Genomic DNA, 27423 nt, shown 5'->3' on the forward strand with positions numbered 1-27423 from the left:
TATTTGGTGGATTTTTAATGCCCTTTTAGCAAAAGGAAGGCAAGAAAAAGGTGGCAGCATCATCAAAAATGCAAGTACAGAACAATAGTATCTTAAAAAACCAACAATATCTGAACACAGTTCACTGTGCAAGGTCAGGGCGCAGTGAGACAAACATTGCTTTTATCACATGTACTATATCTTGTGCTATCAGACATTCCTCATCCTGCTGCAAGAAAAAAGTGGGTGCTCATTTCAGTAAAATTTGTTGCTGACATGGCTATGTGTTTTGCATCTTTTCCAAGTATTCATTTTACTTGTAAGAACTACACATAACAGATTTTTGTTCTGACACTCTCGACAAGAAGCTTAAATTAGTGTCATGTAGTCTGTCAAGCTACTGGGATTTTTTAATCAAAAGCTGGCAACACTGTTGTATATGTTGCTTATGCTACTGAAATTTACCACAGTTCAAATGTAATAAAACGGTCAATGCCCTTTGTGCCAATATGTTAGAAAATACCTGTATGTACTGCAACACTGAGTGCTCATTGTCTGAAACCTTGAGGATATATATTCATAATTATTTTTCTCATGAGTCAGGCAAGCTTGCCATCAAATGTGGTGCTATGATGATAGCCACCTGGAAGTGCCACAAGTGCACAATATTCGGCCCAAAACAAAAACAAAGATATTTATTCGTCTTTTTTTAATCTGTCGTAAATGAGCTCTTCAATTTTCAATGACTAAGTATAATCTCTTAGCACATAGGAAACATTGGGATATAGTACTGGAGTAGTACTGTAACTTATCCACTTAGTATTATCCTTTACAGTTCTCTTCAAGTTGGGTTATACTAGCCGCCTTGCATTGTTATAATATACAGCAACACTTGGCACCACCGTAATAACACATGATGAATGGGACGGAGCCATGGTGATACAGCATTGTATCAAAAACGTTGTTTCAATCAGTATTGTACAAGCTACATGCAGCCTGCAGCTTGTCCTGTCTGTTTCTAGTCTCTGTGTCACTTAGCGCTACAATCCAAGATTACGTTACCGTACCAACTCGCCCAACTTTCTATCCTTCTGCAGCCTTGGTTGTTCATAAAAGATCATTCAGAGAGAAAGAGATATTCTCACTACTGTTATAGAGACCTCATTTGAACCTAGCAAACACCTTCCATATCTTCTTGACAAAATGAAACAAATAAGATTCAGGATAACCACAGCACCATTAGTAACATCACATACTCTACATTAAGATAAACCACTTATGTTACCTCACCAATTTGTAAGTTACACTGATTAAATCGGATTAGTTCAAGCCAGAATGAAAGAGCAAGAAAGCACCAGATTCCCAGCAATACATTTGACAAGATTTCACACCTGTAGCAAATAGTGTTTGATTGCTACTTCATAGACACAGGATTGCCCAAATTGTTCTCTGTTATCAAAATGCTCAAACGCTTTAGGAAGTCAAGTTATCTTGAGACGCACTACATATGACTGCTCCTCCGGGAACTTGTTCATGTGAAGCATCTTTCACAGCACAATTTAAATAAACTTTTCAAACAACAAGTTGGCTTGGTGCGAAGGAAAGATGCTTCTTTATTAGTGTAGTAAAGCGAGCACAGCAACCCGCTTCATGTGTTCTGCGATGTTTCATACTTTGACGTAGTTTCTCCAGCTGCAGTGGTTGTAGTTATTATACGTTTTAACAATGACATCAACTTGTGCCTTCAAAAATAGTGCGAGCGTATTTGACCATACAGTTCTGATTCACGCCCAGCCCTGAGCACACCCACTGACTTCATACTAAATAGTGGCAACAGGAACGAAGACTTTTTTGAAGGTGTAGTAAATTATATTCACATCAATAACAAATAGTGCAGATATTTGGCGATACAGATTTGGTAATCAAGTACGAGTGACTATCCGCCATAGGTGCTGGCCTAAGTCACCAGCTCATCATTCAACTATATTAAAAATAGAAAGTAGCATCTCCTGGACGGTCAAAACCTTCAAGGAAGGTCACCATTTGCTAGGCAATGAAGAGTTATCAGTACTAGAAAGTCTAATGCACAAAGCAACATTAGGTTCCCGCAACGCCTATCAGCAAGTCATGGTATTCACTACGGCTCACATTTAAAGAAGATGTGAGCATCAAATTAATGCCTTTGTACTAGGTATGAGATGATAAAAGCACTTTTTTGTCTTTTTTCCTATGCAGAAATAATTCGGCATTATGTGAATTTCCATAAAGGTAATCTTAAAGCCGGAGATAAATGCTTCACACCTCACTCTGCACTAGGCATATCTCGCACTGAGCCAGCAAAAAGAATCACGTCTGGGTCATGACTTTTTATGAAAAACATGAAAGGGTGGTCAACAACAAAAGGGATTGTGCTAATGATACATTTTTTCTTTTTCTTTTTCACTATTCCCGTAGCAGCTGCCGCCTCTGTACCTTCTTCATTAACTTCCACAAAAGCCTTATGGAAGGCAGCCGAAACAAAAAGGTCTTTTTTCCTGTTTATCCCGGAGAGGTCAGCTCTGTGCGAGAACAAGTCCTGTACGCCCATTGACTGAAGCACTTGTTTTATATCCACACTCTGTTCAATCTTAAAACGTGGAAGACTGAGTTCAACAAGAGCTGTTTCAAGTCCCCTTACAACGTCCAACAGCTTCGGCAGAGTTAGTGCAGCCTCAAGCTGCGGAAGGCCATCCTCTTCATGAGGAAGAAGTATCACCATGGATGTCTTGCTGCCTTTGTACGGTATTTCAATGGCAGCAGCATTCAAGTCACCACATTCCACATTGACCTTGAACTCTGCCAGCTTGTACATCATGTGAACTTCTTTTGCTGCTTCTTTTGAGAGGTGAAAGTTCTTAAGAGCTGTTGCTTCAGCATTAAATTGCTTGTCCCACAGACCTTTGAAGTAAATGGCATTCACCAAGACAAGTACACAGTCAGAATCCAGCACACCAGAGGGAAAAAAGTCAACAATCTTTGATTTTGTAGCTTCTTTTACCCAAGAATTGACGGCAAGTCTTGCCGCTTCAGCCTCGTTTCTGAAATCCACCGGCACCACAGCGCTATTGTAAAACGTTTTCAATGTGACAAGATACTCTTCAAGAATGTCGCAAGTTTTTTCTGCGTACAAACAATTGGCCACCTCGAGCACAACATCTGGTGAATAGGTTGAAACTATGGCAAAGAATTCGGAGAACTGTGAGTGGATCAAGTTGTCTCTTGTATGCAGGACACTTGCAATTTCGTCGGCCGTGCGTTGTCTGGCTCCTGCAAGTGTCATTGACAATGCGGCTGCAATGCTGAATGGGGAGACGACTATGTTTTTCATTCCGCCACTCTTTGCAAGTACCTGCTTGTAGAGGTCAACAGTGAATGCAGAAAGTGCCACAGTCAGGTCTGCAGACATGGCTGATGCTATGGTATTTTGGAAAGGCCCCTGTAAGGTAGAAGCAGAGACATGTGCGCAGGCACTTATGAGCTGGAATGATTACAAGATGCAGATGACCATTCAGACCTATGAGGAATCAGACACATTGGAAGAAGTGTTAAGATGGCTTTCTTGCATGGTGGCTGCCTAAATTATTGTAGCACTGCTCATCATTGAAAAAACAATTGACTGTTAAATGAATTGTTTGTTGCATACTAAGTAGATTTGCACACAACACACACACAGTGTGCAAATAAACATATGGCTGGCACAACAGGCTAGCACTGTTAGTGTCTGTGTAATAAGCCAAGGAAAAAGAAAAACAAGGGCATTACGTCAGCCTCTGCTCAAAAAAAAAGTTTACACTGATGCAACTTTGGAGAAAAAAAAATCTGCTAGGATCCAGTGAATAACAATGGAATTGAACTAGGAACATCACTGGAACCATTTTGGCAAGGTTCGACCACTGTTATTCACTTCAAGCCTCCATCGTCTCAAACTTCTGTCGCGTTTGGAAATCTACTAGGAGAATGCGTTCCGTCTGGCCTTCCATAGGTGTGTCATTTAATGACTCTGCAATTCCTGAAACTTGGTAAATTTTGAAAAGTGAGGAGGAGACTTTCCCTTTGTCTCATGATCTTTTGAGCAGCGGAGACAACACATGACTGACAAGAAGCACTACGTTTCAGACATCAAGTGCTATGCTGTGGAGGCTAGAGAGACTTTTTGCAGTGGCTGTGTCCGTACTTAGAAGTAGTTTGATGTTCTTGATAGCAATTGTGTGAAACTGTCCTTTATATAGGCTCAGTATTGAATGATAAAATGAAAAGCAAAACATTGTTTTATGCGTTGAAGCACAAAACTAAGTGGAACGCCAATGCATTTGTCCACCAAGTTCGGGAACTAATATGTCGAAACTGGTGTAATCCTGAGAATTCGTTCCAAGTGGATCTGCCTTGCGAACACCACAGCTAGAATTTGTAAATTGCAATATGGACCATAAGGTTATTATTCACACAATTAGTGAATTTTTGTTAATTAGTCGGTTATGCATTTAAATATTTTTTGCATGTCAGGCCTCTTGAATGCCTCATGAACTAGAATTGTGCCATCTGCCACAGGCAACCTTTCAAAATATTTGAAAGTGTTCTCTGAAACACCCTGTAGGTGCAGATTATGTAAACATAGATCTACAACTCCACCACTTTGTATTTGCTTAAGTATACAGCTGTTCATCATTGCAAAATATGCTTGTAAATTCACAAGCTTATTCCTAAAGGCACAGCTTAGCCATTCCCATTTGTTCTGCCATTCTTCTTTATCGTGTGTTCCAACTAAACAGTGTAGTTGCCCATACCTTAGTTTTCCTAGCATGACCACAGCTCACTATTAATTCATAGTGCAATGAACAGGGACGAGAAAGTAAGCACCAACATGATTCTGGTTTTTTACTAATCTATGTGTTTCTCGTAGATATTCCCTTAGAGCGAAATGTTCTTCTGCAATGGCTAGTTAAGTTGGCAAATATACTTGGCATTGGTAGTCGGCCAACATCATGCAGGTCAATCCACTTTATACGGAGGGGATATATCGACTGAGCTTAGAGTCACAAGCTGGCGGCGCCACACTCTCCCTCCTCCTCTGCTTTCTTCACTGGATTGGCATGGCTCGCTACATGCTTGCGCTCGCATTTCCACGCGCAGATTCGCGTGCACCTGCTTTCTGCACTGGGCTTTCAACAGGTCGCTCGCTCCTCGCACTAGAAGGTGTCAGCTAGCGCAGATGTGCTTATTGCACTGCGCTTAACATGCAAGTGCAGGCGCACATACAAATAAGTGTGCGCCTGCTTTTCGCACTGGGCTTTTAACAGATCGTTAGCTGCTCGCGTGAAAGACTAGGCAAGGTCTATCCAAATAGACCGCGAAGCTTCAGGCGAAAGGCGGTTCAGTACAAATTGTCACCGACATCAGCAAGGGTGGTTATGGGAACAGCGATTGAAGCGCAACTACAATTGTGAGGAACAAACACTGGGAAAGAAAAAACCTTTTTTTAATTCAAGCGAGGCACAGTTAGATTCAATCAACGAAAATAAAATTCCTGGTGAATTTTATATATTCTTGACAGCTTAATAAACAGAAGCTTACTTAATTTTATTATTAGTAGTAAATAGATTTCTTTTCAGCACCCAACGTTACAGGGGGCATTGACGCCACTATCACTCGCAATGGAACGCAGCTCTTGAAATGTGCAGAAAGGCGCGCTCATAAAGTTCACCTGTTGAAATATGCCCCCCTCACAAGTTGTGCTTTTTTGCTTGTCGAAGTTTGTCTGAATTTGGTGACGTGGGTAGCTTCATCGCTTCTTAACCTGTTCAGTCAAAAGCAGTGAGTTACGAATGCCAGATAATTGTTTCGTTTTCGTGCGACTGCGCTGGCTGACAGGCTTGGCATCCGACAATAGGATCAGCAAAAAAACGGTGAAAAGAACAGAAAGACCCGCCGTGGTTGCTTAGTGGCTATGGTGTTGGGCTCGAGGTCGCGGGATCGAATCCCGGTCACATTTCGATGGGGGGCGAAATGCGAAAACATCCCTGTACTCAGATTTAGGTGCACGTTGAAGAACCCAAGAGGGTCCGAATTTCCGGAGTCCCCACTAAGGCGTACCTCATAATCAGATCGTGGTTTTGACATGTGAAACCCCGTTTTTTTTTTTTTTTTTTTTTTTTTTTTTTTGCCAGGTTACTGGCAAAAAGTGAAGCGCCACCTCCTCAACGCAACTGCACTGCTGCTGGAGTCGCACCCGACATGGCTGTGGCGGCTGTCAATTAACGGCCACGCGCGCTGCAAAAACTATTGTCTGCGTTTTGTTGAAACCATCGCTCGGCGCTACCTAATGTGCTGGTACATCACAAAGTAAAGGAAAAATAAAGCGTAGTTGCCTGTCCCTTTGCTTGTATCTTTCACGGCATTCCTGCGCGCTTACATGCACGGTAAGCGCGCGGCAAAAAGCACGTCTGCGCTAGCGCGAGCGCGAGCAGCGAGCGACCTGTTCAAAGCCCAGTCACAGAACACCTATACAAACTGCCCTGTGCCAAAAGCAAAACATAGAATAAAGAACAAACTGAGCAAAAGTGCACTAGCGCACACCACGGAGGAAGGAAACTAAGGAGAGGCCCTACTATAGTGCCTAGAATATACTGGCTAGTGTGCCGTGCAACCGCTATTTTCAATGGAGGAGCGTGGCGCCGCCTGCAATGAATGCCCACGGTGGCCGACAGAGGTCGCTGCCACATGGGTCTTTATTAGCTAGTGTTTTGAAGTGTTTTCTTTTGCATGGAGTAGGGGCGCAAATTTTGAATTTTTGATAGGAGTAGGAAACGTACCGGCTTTGTCTAGGTCTGGCGGATCCCCCGTTAGGCCTAGGGGGTATTTCTTTCAGCTAGCTCTTCGGATTCTTACATGGAGTAGGGAGTGATAATTCTTTGTTTTTGTTTGGGATAGCGGTCGTGGTCGGGTTTGCGTGAGTGATTTGGCGAACTTGCTCGTTGGGTCTAGGGACGTAGGCCTAGCAATGACATCGAAAAACGTGAAGGCCGCGGGGGACGGGGAGCAAGTGCAGTGCGACGAGTGCCTGCGCTGGTGCTTCCTCGACGAGACTAAATTCCAGAATTTAGCAGACGCGGTGGGGTCTAGCTTCACGTGCAGGTCGTGCGAGGGCGTCAGGGAAGCCGTCCAAAAACTGGAAAGGAATTGGGCGGCTAAGTTTGAAGAGCTTAAGGCAAACCTGAGGGAGGAGCAGGAGAAGCGGGTAGCACTGGAGGCGAAGGTTGAAAATTTCGTCAAGGTGGAGGCGGCCCAGGCCGCGCAGTTGGTGAGGACTGTGGCCGAGCTTGGGGAGGCGAAAGAACGGAGCGCCGAACTGCAAAGGCGGCTCGACGCTCTTGAGACTCGGGCAGCGGACAATGTCGGGTCAGGACACCAAAGCGAGGGCAAAGTGGAAGGCAGGGAGCCAAAGCAAGCGGTCGCCAGCTCGCCGCCGGTGAATCGGCGTAGCTATAGCGAAGCAGCGCAACACGCCCCGAGTGAGGCGACGCTGCAGCCACAGGAAGCCGGTAAGCAGGGAGAGGTAGGAGAGAATGAAAGAGTGATTATCGCTGGCGACTCAAACATGGCTGGGTGCTCAAAAGCAATTGTGGAGAGGGTGAAAGGCGACGAAAGAGTGGCGATAGGGACATTTCCAGGGCAGACACTGGGTTCTGTCATGGAGCGAGCAAAAGAAAAGCTCACGGAAAATGCCCACGTGCGCAACCTTGTCGTAGTAGCAGGTGGGCTAAATGACGTCCTGAACAGGAAAGGGCCAGGACTAGCCCAGCGCTTGGCGAAGGGGGTGGACGACTTGCGCGAGCTATCCCCTCAGGTGCAGATCGTGGTGTGCACGGTGCCGGAGGTGCCTGTGCGTGACAGTCATGTACAAAGAGCCGTAATGGCTGCCAATGAGGCAATATGGAAAATGAGCCGAGAGAAAGGATTCGAAGTTGTCGAGGTAAACAGGGAAGTGAGAAGTTGTGGTGGTTTTAAACGAGATGGGATCCACTTCAATTACAGGCTAGCACGAGAAGTGGGCTGGCGACTTGGGGGTCGCGCTGTTGCTTTTTTAGGGGGCCCGCGGGCGCTCAGGAGGTCAGAGTAGGTAGTAATAAAGAAGGTCCCCTAGGGGAACATCAGAAGAGCATCGCCGTCGATAACAGGAAAAGGAGGAAAACAAGAACAAGAGCTCGCCATGCAATAGGCTACATAAACATGCAGGGCGGCAGAAGAAAGGAAAAGTGGGCAGAGATTGAGGAGCAGTTACATAGAGAACAAATAGGGGTGTATGCGGTTACAGAAACGCACCTTAGAGACTCAGAAGAGCCGCCAGTTATTGGGAATTATGTATGGGAAGGGTGCAACAGAACTAAGTCGGAAAGAAAGGGAGGGGGAGTCGGAATGCTCATCCATCAGGGAGCCAAATGGAAAAGAGTAAATTCACAATGTCAAGAGCATCTTTGGTTATCAGGTACAATGAGTGGGAAAGAAACTTGGCTTGGAGTTACGTATTTGTGGACCGGAATAAATTGCACAGAGAAGAATAAAGAGTTAGTGGAATGCATAAGCGCTGATATCAGGGGTTTCGGGAATGGTGCTGAGATAGTCCTATTAGGTGACATGAATGCCCACATACAGGATTTAGACGGCTATACCGACAATAACGGGAAGTCAATGCTAGACCTTTGCGAGCAACATAATCTCGTGATCGTGAATACAGGGCCTAAGTGTGAAGGACAGATCACGTGGGAAGTGGGAAACCGGCAATCGACCATTGATTACTGTCTGATGACAGAAGGAATTCATGATAAGTTGAGAGAAATGGTCATCGATGAGGAAGGGTTTAGCAGCATAGGGAGTGACCATAAACGCATCATTTTGAAAATGGGATATGTAGTTGGGAAAGAGAGCAACGAAAGCAAAATGGCCAGTCCAAATTTGAACGCTGAACAAATAGCAAATATAGTCACTAGAGTGGAGGAAGAAATTGGCAAGTTGCCAAGTAAGGGGTGGGAATATGGTGAGCTTCTAAGTGTAGTAACGACAGAAATACGGAAAGAGAAACAACATGTTCATTGGAAAGGAAAAAAGAAACCGAAAAGCTGGTGGAACAAGGAGATACGAGAAGCCATCGCCGAACGACAGAAAGCATCTCGAGAGCACAGGCAGGCAAAGAAGGCGCAGTTGCCACAGGATGAAGTAACCAGTAAATGGGAAATATACCGGGAGAAAAAGTTCATGGTTCAAATACTGGTGCAAGCAAAATTAAAAGGTGAAAGTGAACGTTGGTTGTCAGAAATACGTGAGAAAAAGAAGGCTGCACCTAGAATATTTTGGAATCACATAAAATTATTAGGCAGGAAGGCAACAACAATACAACAACATATCCTAGACGAAGATGAAAACAGACTGGAAGGAGAAGCAGCAATAAATTACATCCAAAAAGTAACAGCCGAATCTTTCCAAGGCAAGGACAAGGTTGTATTTGAAGAAAAAAAGAGCATGAAAGAGACCCAAGGGGGAAAGGAGCTAGTGCTTACAAATTTAAACTGGAAGAAAGCGGAAGAGAAAATTCCTAAGCGCACAGCCACAGGGCTAGACGAGGTTCCCGTTAGGCTGATAAATGAACTGGGACCAAAAAGTAAGGAAGCTCTCGTGAAAGCAGTTGAAAAAACTTTAAAAGATAGACGAATACCAGACAGTTGGCGACAAAGTAGAATGAATTTAATTTATAAAGGTAAGGGGGAGAAAGACAGAATTCACTCGTATAGACCGTTGACCATTACATCGGTAATATACAGGCTAGCAATGCAGGCAGTGAAATTAAAGCTTCAAGCATGGGCAGAAAATAATGGCATTTTGGGAGAGCTTCAGAATGGCTTTAGAATAGGTAGGCGTTTGGATGATAACTTGTTTGTTCTTACTCAGTGTATTGAAATATCAAAAGCAGAAAGCAGACCGTTGTATGTAGCCTTTTTGGACATTACAGGAGCATACGACAACGTAGACCGCAGCATTTTGTGGGATATTCTGGAAGGGGAAGGCTTAGGTAACGATTGTATACAGCTCTTGAGAGAGATTTACCTAGAAAATACTGTTTGCGTTGAATGGGAAGGGATGAGGAGCGCGGAGAAAGTTCATATCAACAAGGGACTGAGGCAGGGGTGCCCTTTATCCCCGCTGCTGTTTATGATGTACATAGTGAGGATGGAGAGGGCGCTAGAAGGAAGTAATATCGGGTTTAATCTCTCATACAAACAGGCAGGTACAGTAATAGAGCAGCAACTCCCAGGTTTATTTTATGCGGACGACATTGTGTTGCTCGCAAACAAGCAAAGTGATTTGCAACGTCTGGCTAATATCTGTGGACAGGAAGGCAACAAGTTAGGTTTGAAATTTAGTGTTAGAAAATCAGGTGTTATTGTATTCAATGAAAACAGTGAACAGACAGTGGAGATACAGGGCCAAGAAATACCTCGGGTAACAGAATATAAATACCTTGGTATATGGATAAACGAAGGCAACGGATATATGGAAACACAGGAAAAAACCATAACAGTCAAGGGGAAGAGAAATGCAGCCATAATGAAGCACAGAGCGCTATGGGGATACAATAGGTACGAGGTCCTCCGAGGTATGTGGAAAGGGGTAATGGTTCCAGGACTTACTTTTGGAAATGCGGTTGTTTGCTTTAAATCAGGGGTACAATCAGGACTCGACGGGAACCAAAGGTCAGTGGGTCGCCTCGCATTGGGCGCTCACGGGAAGACTACAAATGAAGCTGTGCAAGGGGATATGGGCTGGACTAGTTTTGAAGTGAGGGAAGCCCGCAGTAAAATTGAGTACGAAGAACGGCTGAGGAATATGGAGGAAAGTAAATGGGCTGGGAGAGTGTTCAGGTATCTGTACAGGCAAAACATTGATTCACAGTGGAGGAAAAGAACTAGGAAGCTTACCAGCAAGTATGCGGCCTGTGGGGTGGGCAACACAGCAACAAAGAAGGTCAAGCGGAAAGTCAGAGAGGCTGAATTAATCTCATGGGTGGCGGCAATGGAAAAGAAACCTGCCATGAGTAACTACTTAAGGGGAAAAAACGAAATTAGGAAAGAAACCATTTATGATAACTCAAAGGGAAGCTCATTACTTTTCGAAGCGAGATCGGGATGCCTTAGAACACGCACCTATAAAGCGAGATATAAGAATGAAGAAGAAACATGTGCTTGCTGCGGTAAAGCTAGGGAAACGACGGAACATATTTTATTAGAATGTGAGGACGTCTACCCAGCGGTCGATTTAGGCACCACTGGCCTCCTTGAAGCCCTTGGGTTCAGCGGGAGCAGTGGTAAAGCAAACAGGTCCGCAATAGACATCAGTAAGAGGCGATTGGAGGATTGGTGGAAGAAAAGTAGGGAAACGACAAAAGACGGAGACGTACAAAAGCACAGTTCGCAATAGGGTATCAGAAAATTTGGACGTGGTAGTTCATAGTGGGTTCTTTTTTTTTTTTTTTTTTTTTTTTTTTTTTCATTGGTGAACATAGGTAGGATATTAGGCAGCATAGTAGTAAGAGCTTGGTGGCGCAAGCCACCGCCCCGTTCCAAAGGGGACGCTCATAACATCCATCCATCCATCCATCCGTGTAGGGTGCCTCGATGTCCTCCTCGCCCGCCGCTCCGTTGGAGCCGCGGGCGAGGAGGACATCGAGGCACCCTAGGTGGGTGCAGACTGCGCGTGTCGTCTGCTTCGCATATCAGTTTCGCAGCTGTTGCGTCGGTTTCTATGTTGGCGTTTTCAGTGTTATTACAGCGTTGCGTGTTTGTTCTTGGTGTTTTCAAATAGTGAGTGCGTCGCTGCTGTGCTCGTGTGCCTGCCATTACGAGAACTATGCGGCGGCGATGAAAAAATGCCGAAGAGACAGTGCAAGGAGAGGACCTGCTTTGTGCCGTTGTGTCGAAGCGGTTACCGCTCGAACAAATGGCGTGTATCCTTGTTCACTCCACCACTGATACGAAGCGGCAGCAGAATTGGCAAGAATGATCAGGAGAGCGGACAGAAGGCCGCCACCAACTGCTGTGGTTTGTAAAAAACATTTCGAAAACAGCTTAGTCGAGCGCGCGTTCTCTATCACCGTGAACGGCGTTGTCCACGAGATTCCCCACGATAAACCACGCCTGAAACCCTACGCTATACCCACGATGTTTCCTGAGTATCCTAAGCATGCACCTTACTTTTCGTGAGTACCAGGGGGAAAAAAACAAGAAAAAAGGAGCAGTAGTGCTTTGATCTGCTATACTGTTATGTTGCAAGAAAGATCACTGCCCAAAATTCTTGACCACAGTGTGCAGGCTTCCTTTGCGTAAGTAAAGCTGAAGCTAGTGCCGACGCTGCTTCGATATTGCACTACGCATTTTGACAATGGAGGCCTTGTCTATCTTAGTCAGACCTTGTCAACCGCTGTGAAGGCCGTGGAAGATGCTTTTACTGTGTTCTTTAGCAAAAACAAGTTACATGTAGCGAGTCTAGCTGATTTTTCAGGTCAGCTGCAGACACTGGCCTTTCCCCAACTAGGGTGCCCAGAGCATGAAAAACCAGCTTTGACAAGAAGTTCTACGTTTTCTTGAGGTTTCGGTTTTTTTGTAAAAGGCATCAACAAAGAGAGGGAAGCGCAAAGGCAACGGCAGAAGCTCTTTAAACTGCGTCACTGCCACTAGATCTATCTTCTTCAGGTATGTGTGCATTATCTCATCTAGGGCTGTCTTATATGCCCGCGTTTGACTGTTGTTACGCGAGAATAAAATATTTGTTACGCTTAAATGAAAGATCTGTTTCCCATTTTCGTTCACTTATATCAGACATAAAAAGAAATCTGCACGTGTTTACCAGGTATTAAAAAATGTATAGTACACAGAACACCGCATGCAGTCCATTTTACAGGCAAAATTTTTTACTTATTATCCTATCCTTGTGGCCCAATGGGCATTATGAGGAGATGGGTACATGGTTTACAAACAATAAAAAACATTCAAATCTATGAGGACAACAATACGATAATAGGCAGAAATAGCAGCAAATAAAAAGAGAGGACAGCAAAATTCAAGTCATTTCAATGGATGATCGGTTACAGCGGTTTTCAATGGTTATGCATTAATATAACATCAATAGAACAGTAACGTAACCTTAGAATTCCTTTACTTTATTAGAATGAAAAATGTAACCTAAAACTTACCCTTAAAAAAATTACGCTGCCATCATGGCTAGAATAAAAAACAAGTATCCTTAGCTACCGCCGAAGAGACATGTACGAAGGCGAACGCCTTGTAAAGCCTACTGTAATTCACCTTAATGCACCCTAATCCTCCTTCATCCACCTTAATCCTCCTTAATTAATACACCTTAATCCCCCTAATTCAACCTAATACCCCTTAATCCAATCACTATAATCAATAATTAAATTTGCTAATCATTTAGCATCTCTTATACACGGCTGGACATGCTTTGGTTCGTTTCTGACCTTCCTTAGATCGTGTGATGTGTTCTGTACCTCGCAAAACGGCCTTGGAACATGGAGATCTAAGGCATTTGCCTTAAAAATTACGTTTTCTCTTCGCCAGCATAGAAACACAGGTTCCCCGCTCGAAGCCGAGCTGAGATAGCACACGCTTTTCACACAAGCGACAAGCGCTAGAGAAGCCTGTTGTTCTCAAAACAAACCACGCTTTATAAATCAGCTGCCCACATTTGAACTGTGCTGCTGCTACAGCTTAATAAAAACAAAAAGCGCAACAGCCCGCTTGCCGATGCGGTGGAAACACGGCGGCCTACGAAGACCGGATGGTGCCGCGGCACCCACCTGCACTGCAGCGCTCCTAGCGGCAGCCGCCGGCATTCATTGCATCCGGTGCCAACCGGGAGGCCGCGGACGGCACACTAGCCAGTATATTCTAGGCACTATAGCCCTACCCCCTCCGCGCGCTAGGAGAAAAGTGTGGCGGAAATGACGTAGTAGGTTCTCATTTTTTTGCTGCTTTTTTATTTTATTTTTTTGTTGTATGGCCACGCCTTTTGGGCCACAATGGCGGCGTTGTTATGGTTTTGAGCGCTCACACGTGTTGCTCTGGTAGGTTTCGGGCCGTGGCAAAGGCGCTGAGTGGGCGGGTTTGCGTTAGTCACCGTCTTGTTGCGCTGTGTTACCTGCACCGTGCTCTGCCAGATGTTGCGCGAGCGCGCGACACCACGCGCAGCGCGGCGTGGTTTCGCGAAAGATGTAAACAAGAGAGGAGGGTGGCCCAAAAGGCGGAGCATCGCCATGAGCAACGCCAAAGTCCGGCTTCACTTTTGCTTCACAAAGAGTGACGTCAGGGCCTCTCTTTAGTTTCCTTCCTCCGTGAGCGCACACCAATCTTTGCTCGGAAATTCGAGCGCAAGCACGTAGCGAGCCGCGCCAATCCAATGCAGAAGACAGAGGAGGAATGGGGCACCAACTTGTGACACCAAGCTACAGTGAACTAGAATATTCTAGTTCACTGTAACCAAGCTCTATGCCAAGCTCAGCGTTACCGACGCGGGTAGCAATCAAGCAGTATACTTATAGCGCGAAATGATTCCATGTACTACTAATGGCAGCACAAACTGTCAGTGCCACAAACACGCTTTATACGTGACTGCAGACGATTGTAAGCCACCGATATCGACGCGGATCACTCACCGTGTGCAGCTGTCACAGGCTATATCGCCGTACGTATCGACCGTATCGCTGCAAGGCAGTGTGCGATCGACTTAACGGTAAACTAAACCGTACGTAGTGTTTACGGCACGGAGTTGCTCCGTATACCAATTCTTTGCTCGTATGCGGCTGTCAGCTGCTGTCACTGAAGCTTTGTGTGGCAAGGCATCGCCGTGTTGATGCCAGCTAGGGAATATGCACAGGGATAAACACGCTTCAAGGCTAGGGAATACGCTACGCGCGGAAGAGCCAGATTCGTTTCGCTAGCGCTGTTTAATCTGCGCGCGCCGTTTGTTTTCCAAGCGCACCTTCCTTTGCCTGTGAAAGAATCGTGAATTGAGCGCCACAAAAGCACACGATCACAGATATATGAAAGCATATATAACGACAGGACGAGCCCTAGCGTGCTGTCTCGGAGCTACACACAGCAAGCTGGTTAAACTGTTCACCCCTAAAACAAAGCCTGCGTATGTTTTGTGCAATAAGACGCGTTTGATCACGACGTAAAACCTGTACGTATAATGTAGGCTGATAGGAATATTTAAAAGCAGCACACAGTCTCTTAATTAGGAAGAGCACGCATATGACATTCAACGGCTTCTTTTTCTAATATTTCTTCTTTCCTGAGCAGCTGGGTATATATGCCACCGGATGCGCCGAGTTATAATAATACAGCACGAAATTTTGGCCGAAAAATTACCAAGTGCCAGTGAGCGCACCTTTGCACTGCGTGGTAAAACAACACAGCACGTACGAATAAAATCAGCACATATATAACGTCCGTTCGCAGGTATCTGGCACATGCACAGACATCTTAATGGAATATATGCATATGATTGTGAATTCTTTGATTTTATTATCTTTTTTCTTTTCATTTAGACTACCAGTTTGTGGACCGATGATTACATATGTACTGCTGTGTATGTGCACTGTACACTATACACTACTGTACGTTATACAGAATCCTTGACTGTATTTACATGTGTTGTACTTCTCTGTACATACACGTCTCATCACAAGAGAGAGCGGGACTCTAGGCAAAATGTCATATTTTAGAGGCACCTTCATCATGTCTATCAACGCATATTTTAATGTTAGTGCCTATACTGAATTTTTAAAGCCTAAAAATGCCTTTTTCCGTGTTTTGCCATTGCACTGATCATTTTATTCATATCATCATAAAGCCTGGAAAAGTTGGCTGAGGGCAGCCCATTATTACCACAGATACTTTGCTGGCGTAAAGGCTGTTACGAGCAGCTCAGCAAGAGATTCAGAGCATTTCCGTGGGAGGGGTTCCAACTGATCAACGCGATTATCAATAAATGTACTTGAAGCCTGAAGGTGATTTAGCATACTTATCCCCTCACTTCACATTTTTAGCCTACATCACCGAGAAATGTACCTTCACAGAGCATGTTGCTGGCATACTTAGTTCATTCTTGCATCAATTAACAGTTGTGGGTAACAGTAGGGACTTGCTTGCACGCGAGCAGATGGAAGCATTTCATATCAGAAAGAATGAGAATGCACGTATCAGTGGCACCTGTTTATTGCTGCGCAGCAATGAACAAATGTTTTTAGAAAGGAAAGAATGCTTCAATTTGTTTTTTTGTTTCCTCTGAAAGCTTTGCAAGATGACGACGACGTCTGTGGCCTCTCATGTGTGGTGCAATCTGTGAACCTTCCTTGTTTCTATATACTGCATGCACACTGTATGCTTCGAATAAACTTCAGTAAGCAGAATTAAGCCCTGTGTATGTTTTGCTGTTCCAGCCATCTAAGGTGCACACTTTTGTTAATTCATGCAATCATCTACAAACTTGAATGTTTGGGTGCAACTTACCCAAAATGTGGAGCTCAATTTGAATGTTCAGGAAAGCTTCACCACCACCCCAATGGACTTGTTCCTGATAGAGTTAGTTTGAAACTTCAATCTGTCTTGGACCAACATCCTGTGTTTTTGGTACTGAAAGATTAAAGGTTCTGGCTCGCAAACACGCTGCAATTCCAGAAGGCATTGGATCATTGAACGTTCCTAACTACAAGTATGGGCCAGTAACTTTGGTGGGTATTGGGCATTTCTTTTCTGCATACAAATACTCAACAAAATAGGTACTACATGAAACCTGAAAATTTTGAAATGTTGCGTGTTTGTCACCGCTTTCACAACTTTTCTCATGGCACCTAGCTACGCTGGATTTCTGACAAATCTTTTTTAACATACAGAACTCGCTTCATTCTGTTTTATTGAGATAATAGAGTAAAATTAATTTCAGATGGAAATTCAAGACGATGAGCAAAACGTGAACAAGGTGAATGCAGGAGCCAACATTTCAACAAGTGGACTTGTCGAAACGAAGACAAGTCCACTTGTCGAAACGTTGGCTCCTGCATTCACCTTGTTCACGTTTTGCTCATCAACTTTAGTGCCTGTTACAGGTGCCTAAAACTGGGCATTTTAGAGTCTAAACATCTGGTCTCTACTCATCACCATTCTTCCTTCAACAAGAGAAAAAAGCAAGAAGCAAAAATTTTGCGAGTCCAACAAGATAATTGCTACCAACACCTCATATTGCTCTGATGCGAGAGGAAGCCATAATATGGCGAAAGCTCCAAACAAATGCATATCCACATTTGAGTCTCTACCACGCCATACACCCTGCACTGTATTCCTGTAAATACCCACACTGCGATCAATGCGCAACGCTTTAGCACGTGGTATGCGCTTGCGCAAGCACACCACAGCTCACACCCACAACACACCTCACGACACGGCAATGGGAGGCAGCGCTGTCCAGCTCAGACTCGACAGACCTGGTCAACCGAGCAAGAAGGGCAGCCAAGGCTGCTGGACTCCTGAACTGAGGGGACCACCCACTGCATAGTGGAAGAGCTACCTATGCTCATGTGCTCTTTTCTATAAAGTTTACTCTCTCTCTCTGGTTTGTTCACCTACGCCGTGGGGAAGAGAAAAGTGAACAGGGACTGAGAGGTGACACTGTGTGCGCACATTAGCAGGCACGGCAGGGCTATGGTTACTGAGCAGTGGCGTAGCCAGCAATATCATTCAGGGGTGCTCACGTTCCAGCTCGGCCTGCTCCTTATAGAATTTGTCAAGGGATAAAATACATCAATGATAACTGCACTGCCATTGCCAAAGGGGAAGACTGTGAAGACATGTAAAATATGTATTTTTTCATAAAAGAATATGTTCGTATGTCCTAAAAGATTGTGCCAGAAATAACTGATATCAATGCTTCCACCTCTTCTGTCTATTTAAAGAAAATATCACACAAACTTTAGAACTATGTTAGTTTGAAATCAGCAAAGGAGTGTATGCCGCTCATATGAAAAACGTGAAGGCCATGAAATTAACAAGTTTAGGACAAATACTTTATCGAAATTTTGTAGTTCAATAACCTTCCTTACATTTCTGTACGTAGGTGACGGCCAGGGAAAAATCTCCATGATGCTGTTCTTCGTTCCAATGTATTGTGCAGGAGCAGCTCTCACTGGCATAAAAAAGACATAAAAAGCATAAAAAAGACATTCTAGACAAAATCCAAAATGGTTTCAGGTGCCAGGGTTGTTTTGGTCGGCGGTGCTTGACATCACGAAAACATTTCGGGGGGGTGGGGGGGGGGGAGTGAAGCCCCATAAGCACCCCCCCCCCCCTTGCTATGCCCTTGTTACTGAGGTCAGTTCACTTCATAGACTGCAGTAGCGAAATACCTTTCTGCACCAGCGACGGATGCGGTCAGGGTCAGAGAATACTTCTCTACGCAAATGCCATACATCACCTTTGTCCCCGTGACATCTCTGCATCGGCTTGTCACTGTGCACATCTGCCAGATCTAGTGCACGCATTTAGCATAGCAGCATAACCATACTGCGAGCAATCTCATGCAATGCATTATGGTTGCATTGCGCGACATCAGAAATGTGACCATTTCAGTGCAAAATATAAGCACTGCATGTGATTGCACATTGTGTACAGGATGAAAATAACCACAATTGTATGTATTGTACTTAACTGGTCATATTCAACAGCATTTAGTTGCTTCACATAGATTCCAACAGTTTTTTTCTTTTCATTTAACAATTTTACCTCAATTAGTATGTTGCCATGTGTTGCATCCCCCTGTTCAACAGAGTTTGAAAAATTCTATTTTCTGCATCCGCATGCCAGCTGTTCTGTTGGCAATGGCCATGCATTCACTCGGCATACTCACTTTCAGCAAACTCTCGTCAGTGTGAGCGCAATTCATTATTATGGTGCCCTCCCTACTGAACGATTCTGCTAGGCAGGAACTTCTGACCTGGACACTGTGATCATTGCCAAGGTCCAGCTAGGTAATAATTGTTGGGAATGAACTTTCTCGGTGGAGTGCTGCATATTATAAATGTGCTGTGGACAACCACCAAGATTTGGGAGTGTGGCTGGTGGGCTTGGAGTCTCAAAACATGCAAAAAGTCCTGCAAAGCTGGTCAGCAGCATGTCTAACATGGCAGCTTCCTTACAGCAAGTACTTTTGTTGCTGCCATAAAGACTATAACCTTGCAAAACACTGCTAAGGTATATGCAGTGGAAGAACACAGTCTTGGCGCAATAGCTTTGTTAGGTTCATACACAATATGTGTCGTTGAGCAGATGTGCGACAGTAGGCTGACTGCAGAGAGATTTAATTATGTCGCCCACACATTTCAATTAGCACTCATGAGACAGCTATTCCACAGCCTAGTATGCATGCATAAGTGTGGCACTTCTGTAGTGAATTCATTACAGCCTTCTTTAATTGGCTCATCTGCTGGCATAGCCATAGGCTCAGCTTAACGCTCTTCATTGCTCAAACCACGCATGCCTCTGGTATGACCTGGCTTCTCACCTGACTGTTCTAGATAGAACATAGTTTTTACTAGGGCCAGGATGCACTATGATTGTGAACGTCATGGAGCTTTCGTTTGGCAACACTTTATTATGCTTGCAGTGGCTGAGGATACAAAAAGTATAAAGCAATATCAGTACATATATAATGTACCATAACAGCATAAAAGCGAGGATATAAATGAGATCATTTATTCAGTCTCTTGAGAACAAAACATGCACAGAGTAATTCATCCAAGGGGGGAAAAAAAGAAATTAAACACTCTTGCTCCGTGCCCAAAAGCAAATGACTTAGCAGAACTTAAAAACAAACTGCAGATTCAGTTGTAACAACGCCTTGCATAGTCTATGAGACAACAAGCAACTCATGTAACAGTGACCAGCTCAAACTACCTCATTTCATTTGAGCGTAGTTACTGACACCACATCAGATTTTTTTTTACCAGAATCAACACTGTTTATACAGCTGGTGGCATGAGACAGAAGAGAGTTTATTATAACAAGACAGCTGCAAGTCCAGAGGAGGCCACAGAGAAACTTAAAGCATTTCACTCACTGTTTCACAAATGCATAAAGTTCCAGCTACAATGTGCCATGTAACATTCCATGGGGAAAGTTTGGACCAAGAATCAAAGCACATGCATCGGAAAGCTTAGCCAGCAAGCATTAAATTACAGGGTATAAAGAGACAGAAATAAGCGATAAGGGAAAGGCAAGGATACTAGCACAGCTAAGCCTGGTTGGCTACCCTGCACTGGGGAAGGGGCAGCCATTGCTGATAGGTCAGAGTGCACTCACAGGCTTCATTGCAAGTAGATTTCTAAGCTCGCTGCCTCTCACACAAGACAGACCAACAACTGCCACATTATAACGGGTTTAGAACCACACTGCCCATTTTGTGGTGAGTAACTACAACCAATTGCAAGCACAACTTCTACTAAAATCTATATCAGTTGGGAAACATTGGCTAAATGCAGACGTAGAATTAACCTTGCCCTGTATTACCACATATATTTTCAGACGATTGGTATCGATAGACATTTATACCTTTTTCCACTACGTTTTATACTGAACTGCTGTGATTATGCACTTAAGGTTTATGAAATAAAGCGTCGCAATGACGTTCTCATTTTTTTCCCCCAACACCATTTTACCATGTAACAAGCTGTTGTGTAGCAGTGAAAGTAACCAATCCACCACAGAATTTCAATTATTATGGCTAAATGAATATGGTTTAATGAGTGTGTTATGCTTTTTTATTTCTTGTAAACATGTCATTCTGCATGTGCATGGCTTTTGTTTTTGTATACTGTAATATCCACCCTGCAATAATGCATTTACAGTGCTGCTAGTTCTTGAAATAAATAATAAGAACAAAACACTAATTCTGAGCTGCACATTATTGGATGTCCTTGTCTACTGCCTATTAGTGAACAACATATTAGGAACATTAATCAATTGCTCAAACACATGAAGACGAGCTTCTCTATACAACACAGCAATCATTGAGAGAGTAGATATAAGCAGCAGTGAAAGGGATAACACTCAGGCAGTTTTTAAGTGCTGTGTCATTTGTAGAAGAGCTCCGAGTTTGTTTATATATCCGTCGTGTTCGACCACAGTGTTTGTCAAGAACTACAGATGGCGACACCACCCAAACACATTGGCTAGCGGTGTAGCTTGCGAAGCGCGCGAACATGAATAAAGCAGTTGGTCACCAGAGTCTGTGTCGGCTGTTTGCTTGCTTTCGTCCTCCTGCTACAGGTGGGGACGCAAACGTTACAGTATCTCTCAGCGGACTATCCACGATAACAATCTAGATTCAAAATATGAAGACCAGCTTGGCTGTGCATCAAGCATGGAAGGCTAACGCACTAGATTTTCCAGTAAAGCAGGGAATGCTACAGCGACCTTCTGTGCGCTGCAAATGAAGGCTTCAATTTATTTCCTTGTTTTCTTCTACCAGAATGTGTACAGCTTACAAAAATGACATTTTTACACTTCAATGCCATCATAAGCATGATGGACTGCCCAGTTGGCATCAAGTTCATGGACTACAGGATCTGTCAAAAAGAATCAATGTACAGCTAAACCCGATATAACAAACTTCAGTATGACGAAATTCGAACTTTCGTACTTCAGAATTTGAACTTCAGTATGACGAAACGAACTTTTCATAACCTATAGTCCATAGAATACCATGTATTTAGAACCTCAATATAACGAAGGGTGTTTGTATGCGAGAACAATATAACGAAATTTCACTGCCGCCGCAATCAAATGCCGGGGCAATAAATGGATACTTCCCCGGATGCAGATGGTCAAATGATTGCATTAGAAACGGCTGCTTGCAAACGCACCTCTCAAATCATGCGCAGCGCAACAAGAGAGACCGCCGAAGTGGAGCAGCATCATGCTTCGTACAAAGTCCAAGTGCAGTAAGCACACAGCGCGTGCCCCGTGTGAGTGAAATTGTGCGAAGGTGAGACAAAGATGGTGGCTTCACGAGTGCCGCCTTCCTGCGCGAGCAAAGGGAAAGCGGGGGAGGGGAGCGAGCTCGCGGCAACGCGATCTAACGCGCGAGGGAGGGTGAAGTAGGGGGTAAGTTGGCGCACGTCTCGATTACTGGTGTGCGTCACGGCCGTGACTGCGCATGGCTGTAAGCGCGGCTGAGCGCATACGCAGCCGCGCACCCTGCTTTAGAGGTAACCTGGCGCGTGTGCAAAGGGTGGGCGTGCCGAGACAACGTGGCATCATTTAAGCTGACTTCCCACGCGTTTAGTATTGGAGGTTGCGCAATCTTGAGTTTCGGCGACTCGTTAGAGCGAGAGGCAGACGAAGCATTCGCTCCCCGCTGCCGGCGCTTTCGTGATAGTGTCATCCCAGTGCGGGCGACGCTATCAGCCGCGGGGGCGGAGTGCATGCGAAAGCGTGGCTGGCTTTCCTTAATTCGCACCGCCAATGTGAAGATATCGTCGATGTGGCATGAAACCGTCGCCTACTCCCAAATTCATCAAAATGAATTCTTTTCTTATTGAAATTTGGTTTTCTCGATTGCCCGATAATTTGGATTATACTGCGGTGTCTTTCCGTGTAAGAAAAATCGATCAGCGACTGCAGTACTTATTTGCATAAAAGGTCAAATTTGAATACAACGAAATTTCAATATAACGAAGCAAAGTGCCAATTTTACCAACTTCGTTATATCAAAGTTTAACTGTATTTCCGCAGCCTAGGCATGTAGCCTGTTATTTCCAGCCTGTACAATACTCTCTTTCATACACAGCAGGCAATGCTACAATGGCTGGACAGACTTCTCCCATTGCTTGCATTTGCAACCAAAAAAATTGTGCGTCACATACAAAAGAAGGATATGTATGCTTCACGTAATTCTGGTAAAGAGTTCTGTGAAATCCCAAAAGGTGGAGAAAGGTTCATGAAAGCGAAAAATTCTCATCCACTCGACTGCAGCATGAAGCTACACATGGATTTCTCAGAAAGAAAGCTTTGCAAGCTCAAGACAAATGTGTCCTACTTTGGGGATTAAACCTGGCACCAACGCATCTCTGGGGTGGTTGCTTTAGCTGCCATTTGAGCTAACCAGGAAGGTAGCAGATCGCAGAGTGAGGGCAAATTAATCAACTATTCAAAGCAGAGGGACACTGAATATCCCTTTTTTTTTTCCTTTCATGTCCTTTTATGTAAAATTAAGTGTCATGCTTTTATGTCACAAAGGCATAATTATTACATGAAAGGCATTGCAGACCAAACATATTTACCACTGAACGAGCGGAGCGACATATTTCTGCAACCAACCGCCACATCACAGCAATTGTGCACCCGACTAAAACATAGGAGGTGGCTACTGGAAGCACAAAGGTGTGAAAACATGTGATTGGACGTAACTTCATCTCCACAAGTTGTATCAATATTATATGAAGTAATTATCCAGCAGAAAGAAATCGCAGATAAAAAACTGCACTGCAAAATGTGCAAAGAAAGACTTCTGCAACTGCATTACTTGTGCAGCTTTGCAGCATTGCCTGCTAAGTATGAAATTGAACACAGTGAATACAAAAAAAAATGTAATGCTGTACAGTTTTGCTGGCATAGAGTGCCCGGAAGTTTCAACATTTGCACTGGACTCGTGCACCTTAAACTTTCAATGCCGAACCATACGTCTTGATCCACCGCATGCAACTTGTATGCGTCTGCCAACTTCACACCAAACAACAGCACTGATGACAAACCTCTGAAACTGCAGCAGATGATGTCCAGAACAGTTACAAATTGTGCTGATTTGTTACCAGCGCATCTGTTTATCTTAAATGTACAGGCAGGGTCAACATGTTGCAAGACGTTGGTTCTGTGATAAAGTAGAATATCAACTCAGTTTTAGCTCGCAGCCATTGAAACAGTACAACACTATGTTGGTCGCGTACACTATTACACGTAGCACACTTTAAATCCAGGCTGCTTGCCAGACTTAGGAAAATATCCTATTCTTTCTCGTGTCTCTCATCCCGTTAACTTTTGGCACTGCCTGTATACATGCTAGCTTCTGGATGAAGAATACATGCTAGCTTCTGGATGAAGACCAAGCAGCCCTTTGCTTTAACTAGCATGGCCAACAACAAAAGTTTTTCAATTAGCCAATGGGAAACCATTCGGTATTAGAAAATGTAATGCACACAGTAAAGCTGATGTTACATCAATGCCCACTACAGAAACCTGTCTTCCTGTAGACAATATGTATCAGAAAGAATGCACATAAGAGCAGGGTAATAATATTGCACGATTATTAGCTATAACAGAGCAAATGGATTTTGCCCCTTTTGCATCGCAGTTACTGAGCATAATGAGCGCTTTAACCTAACGTTACTAAATATTAATTAAATATGTTAATTTAAATACTTAAAGATCAAGGTCCTACAAGGTCAGGCTGCATTAGGCACATCTCGCACTGAGCCAACGAAGAGAATAGCATCTGGGTCGTGACTTTTAATGATGAACATGAATGGGTGGTCGATGATGAAACTGAGTGTACCAATAAAAGCACATTTCGGTTTCTTCACCATCATCCCTGTTGCTGCAGCTGCCTCTGTGCCTTCCTCATTGACCTCCACAAAGGCCTTATGGAGTGCAGCGGAGACTACAAGGTCTTCCTGCCCACCTATTCCAGATAAGTCGGCTTTGCGAGAGAACAAGTCTTGTACACCCATTGATTGAAGCAGACTCTTGAGATCCACATCCAGTTCAATCTTAAACCGTGGAAGACTGAGTTCAACGACAGTTCTGTCAAACCCCGTAACAATGTCCGACAGCTTCGATGAAGTTAGTGCTGCCTCGAGCTGTGTAAGGCCATCCACTTCATGCGGAAGAAGTATCATCATAGATGTCTTGCCACCTTTGTATGGTATTTCAATAGCAGCGGCATTCAAGTCACTGTATTCCATGTTGACCTTGAACTCTGCCTGCTTGTACATCATGTGAACTTCTTTTGTTGCTTCTTTGGAGATGTGAAATTTCTTAAGAGCTGTTGCTTGAGAGTTGAACTGCTTTTCCCACAGACCTTTGAAGTAAATGGCATTCACCAAGACAAGTACACAGTCAGAATCCAGCGCACCAGAGGGAAGAAAGTCAACAATCTTTGATTTTGTAGCTTCTTTTACCCAAGAATTGATGACAAGCCTTGCTGCTTCAGCTTCATTTTTGAAATCCACCGGCACCACAGCGCTATTATAAAACTTTTTCAATGTGTCAAGATACTCTTCGAGAATGTCGTAAGTGCTTTCTGCATACAAGCGATTTGCCACCTCTAGAACGACATCTGGTGAATAGGTTGAAACTCTGGCAAAGAATTCGGAGAACTGCGAGTGGATCAAGTTGTTTTTTGTATGCAGGACATCTGCGATTTCGTCAGCTGTGCGTTGTCTGGCTCCTGCAAGTGTCATTGACAATGCGGCTGTAATGCTGAATGGGGAGACGACTACGTTTTTCGTTCCGCCACTCCTAGCAAGTACCTGCTTGTAGAGGTCAACAGAGAACGCAGAAAGCGCCACAGTCAGGTCTGCAGACATGGCCGATGCTATGATATTGGAAAGGACCCCTGCAAAAGTACAGGCAAAGACATGTACATAGGCAATTTTGAACTGCATAAACCACAGTAGTGCCAATATTTACTCAGATCACCACAGTTTCTAACACCACATGTATTCCTAATTCGCCATAGTGGCACAAAAGCAAGAAAAGTTTGAGAAGAAAAAATTGATGCTGGCACAGTACGTTGCAACGAATGAACAGTAACCAGGCAACTGAATGTGCATAAAATTAAAATGGCAGTCCACTCACTCCCTTGGTCTCGGCAGATTGTTCTTTTGACCATTCATTTTAAACAGCACCAAAAAACAGGGACAAGGATGAGCAAAGGACCAGAACTGGTCCTGTGCTCTTCCTTGTCCCTGTTTTTTGGTGCTGTTTAATATGAATGATCCATACCAACTAGCTCGCACCCAAACCATTCCAAATCCTTCTGACCTCGGCTTTCACCATGCTCCGTTCCACACATAACACTTGCGTGGAAGCCACACAAGTGGTGCGGCCCCATACAAGTCTTACTCCACACACTTCGCAGCAGTCATTCTTGATCTGCAATGTTTTCTACGAAATACTACGTAGTTCATATATTGCAACTACAACTTGTGGACGTCAGTTTATGTAAAATCGAATATTACTTGTGCATATTTGTGCTTCCAGTAGGCGGTGTAAAATGTTTTGGTCGCAAGCAAAAGTGATGCACTGCGGCTGCTAGTCGCAGATACATGTCACACCACTTGTTTGGCGGTAAATGGGTTCATATTTCTGACGTCTTTCGTGCAACAAATACGTCATATTTTGCTACATAAAAGCACAAGATTTATTTTTACATTGAATTACATGGCACATAGCTAAGATCTCTTTCATACACAATGCACTTTTTTTTTTTAATCAGGGATGCTAGCTGTGAGGCAAGTCTCTCTAGACTCTGTAGCATCGCCTGCTACGTATAAAATGCGAGTATAATCATGTTCTTCCTTTGCTTAATAAAGGTCTCTCAGAATTCACAACATAGTAGGATAACAGGGCCGGAAACATTTTTAAATTAAGGGTGAAGTTCAGGTATCACACCAAGAAATATTAAAAAGTTATTATTTAAGTTATAGTGCTGTAAACATTTACGTAATTTTATCTACTGATTTCGAATATGAGGTTCGCTTTCGTTTACTTCCCTCGTTCATGACTTAATGTAAGTTTAAGTTAGTTAAACTTTTGGAAAAAGTTGCAAAAAGTAAATTTCTCAGATTTAACAGAGCAAGGTATAAATAGTCCCTGCATGATTGAAGATATTCATTAAGATCAATGTTATTGCTCAGTCTATCTGCTAGACAAGTTCTGCTAGACCTCAAAGTCAACACTAAGCAGAGTGTTTTTCTTGAAAATCTTTCCCAAGTTAATGAAATCTAAGAAATTTATTGTAAATGTTTCCAGAAAATTAAGCAAACATGCATAAATATATATATATATATATGGACGTGATAGACAAAATTGGACCTCAAATCCAACATAAGGGCATAAAATGACATATATCTACAAGTTTTCAGCACAGCAACTTGAAAAATGAACTTTTAATCCAACTCCTTCCTTAAAGCGAAATGAAAAATAAAGCTATCCTGAAATCTCCACCAAGTTCATCATCATCACCATCAGCCTATTTTATGTCCACTGCAGGACGAAGGTTTCTCCCTGT

General features: G+C 43.8%; 2 protein-coding genes across 4 annotated transcripts in view; both read right to left on the minus strand.

Moving 5' to 3' along the window:
• Positions 1–25748, minus strand: LOC126534271 (ipis-1-like). Of its 3 annotated transcripts, XM_072289224.1 has the most exons (4): positions 25661–25748; positions 18182–18264; positions 16596–16718; positions 1–3454 (listed from the first exon to the last, which is right to left on the minus strand). In XM_072289224.1, exon 4 carries the CDS (start codon positions 3422–3424, stop codon positions 2282–2284), a length of 1143 nt encoding a protein of 380 aa, XP_072145325.1. In that variant the 5' UTR covers positions 3425–3454; positions 16596–16718; positions 18182–18264; positions 25661–25748; the 3' UTR covers positions 1–2281. The 3 variants fall into 3 exon arrangements, with proteins under 3 accessions (XP_072145325.1, XP_072145324.1, XP_050037496.2); XM_072289223.1 differs by lacking the exon at positions 25661–25748 and having other exon boundaries at positions 18182–18374; XM_050181539.3 differs by lacking the exons at positions 16596–16718; positions 18182–18264; positions 25661–25748 and adding an exon at positions 14735–16455.
• LOC126534269 (uncharacterized) overlaps positions 19807–27423 on the minus strand; it is a 32083-nt gene continuing 24466 nt past the window's right edge. The window contains exon 4 of the mRNA XM_055073002.2: positions 19807–25746. Within this exon, the coding sequence (XP_054928977.2) occupies positions 24575–25746 (1172 nt within the window). The 3' untranslated portion in view covers positions 19807–24574. The remainder of the gene's footprint in view (positions 25747–27423) is intronic.

The sequence above is a fragment of the Dermacentor andersoni genome, chromosome 7 (assembly GCF_023375885.2).
Source record: "Dermacentor andersoni chromosome 7, qqDerAnde1_hic_scaffold, whole genome shotgun sequence".
NCBI lineage: Eukaryota > Metazoa > Arthropoda > Arachnida > Ixodida > Ixodidae > Dermacentor > Dermacentor andersoni.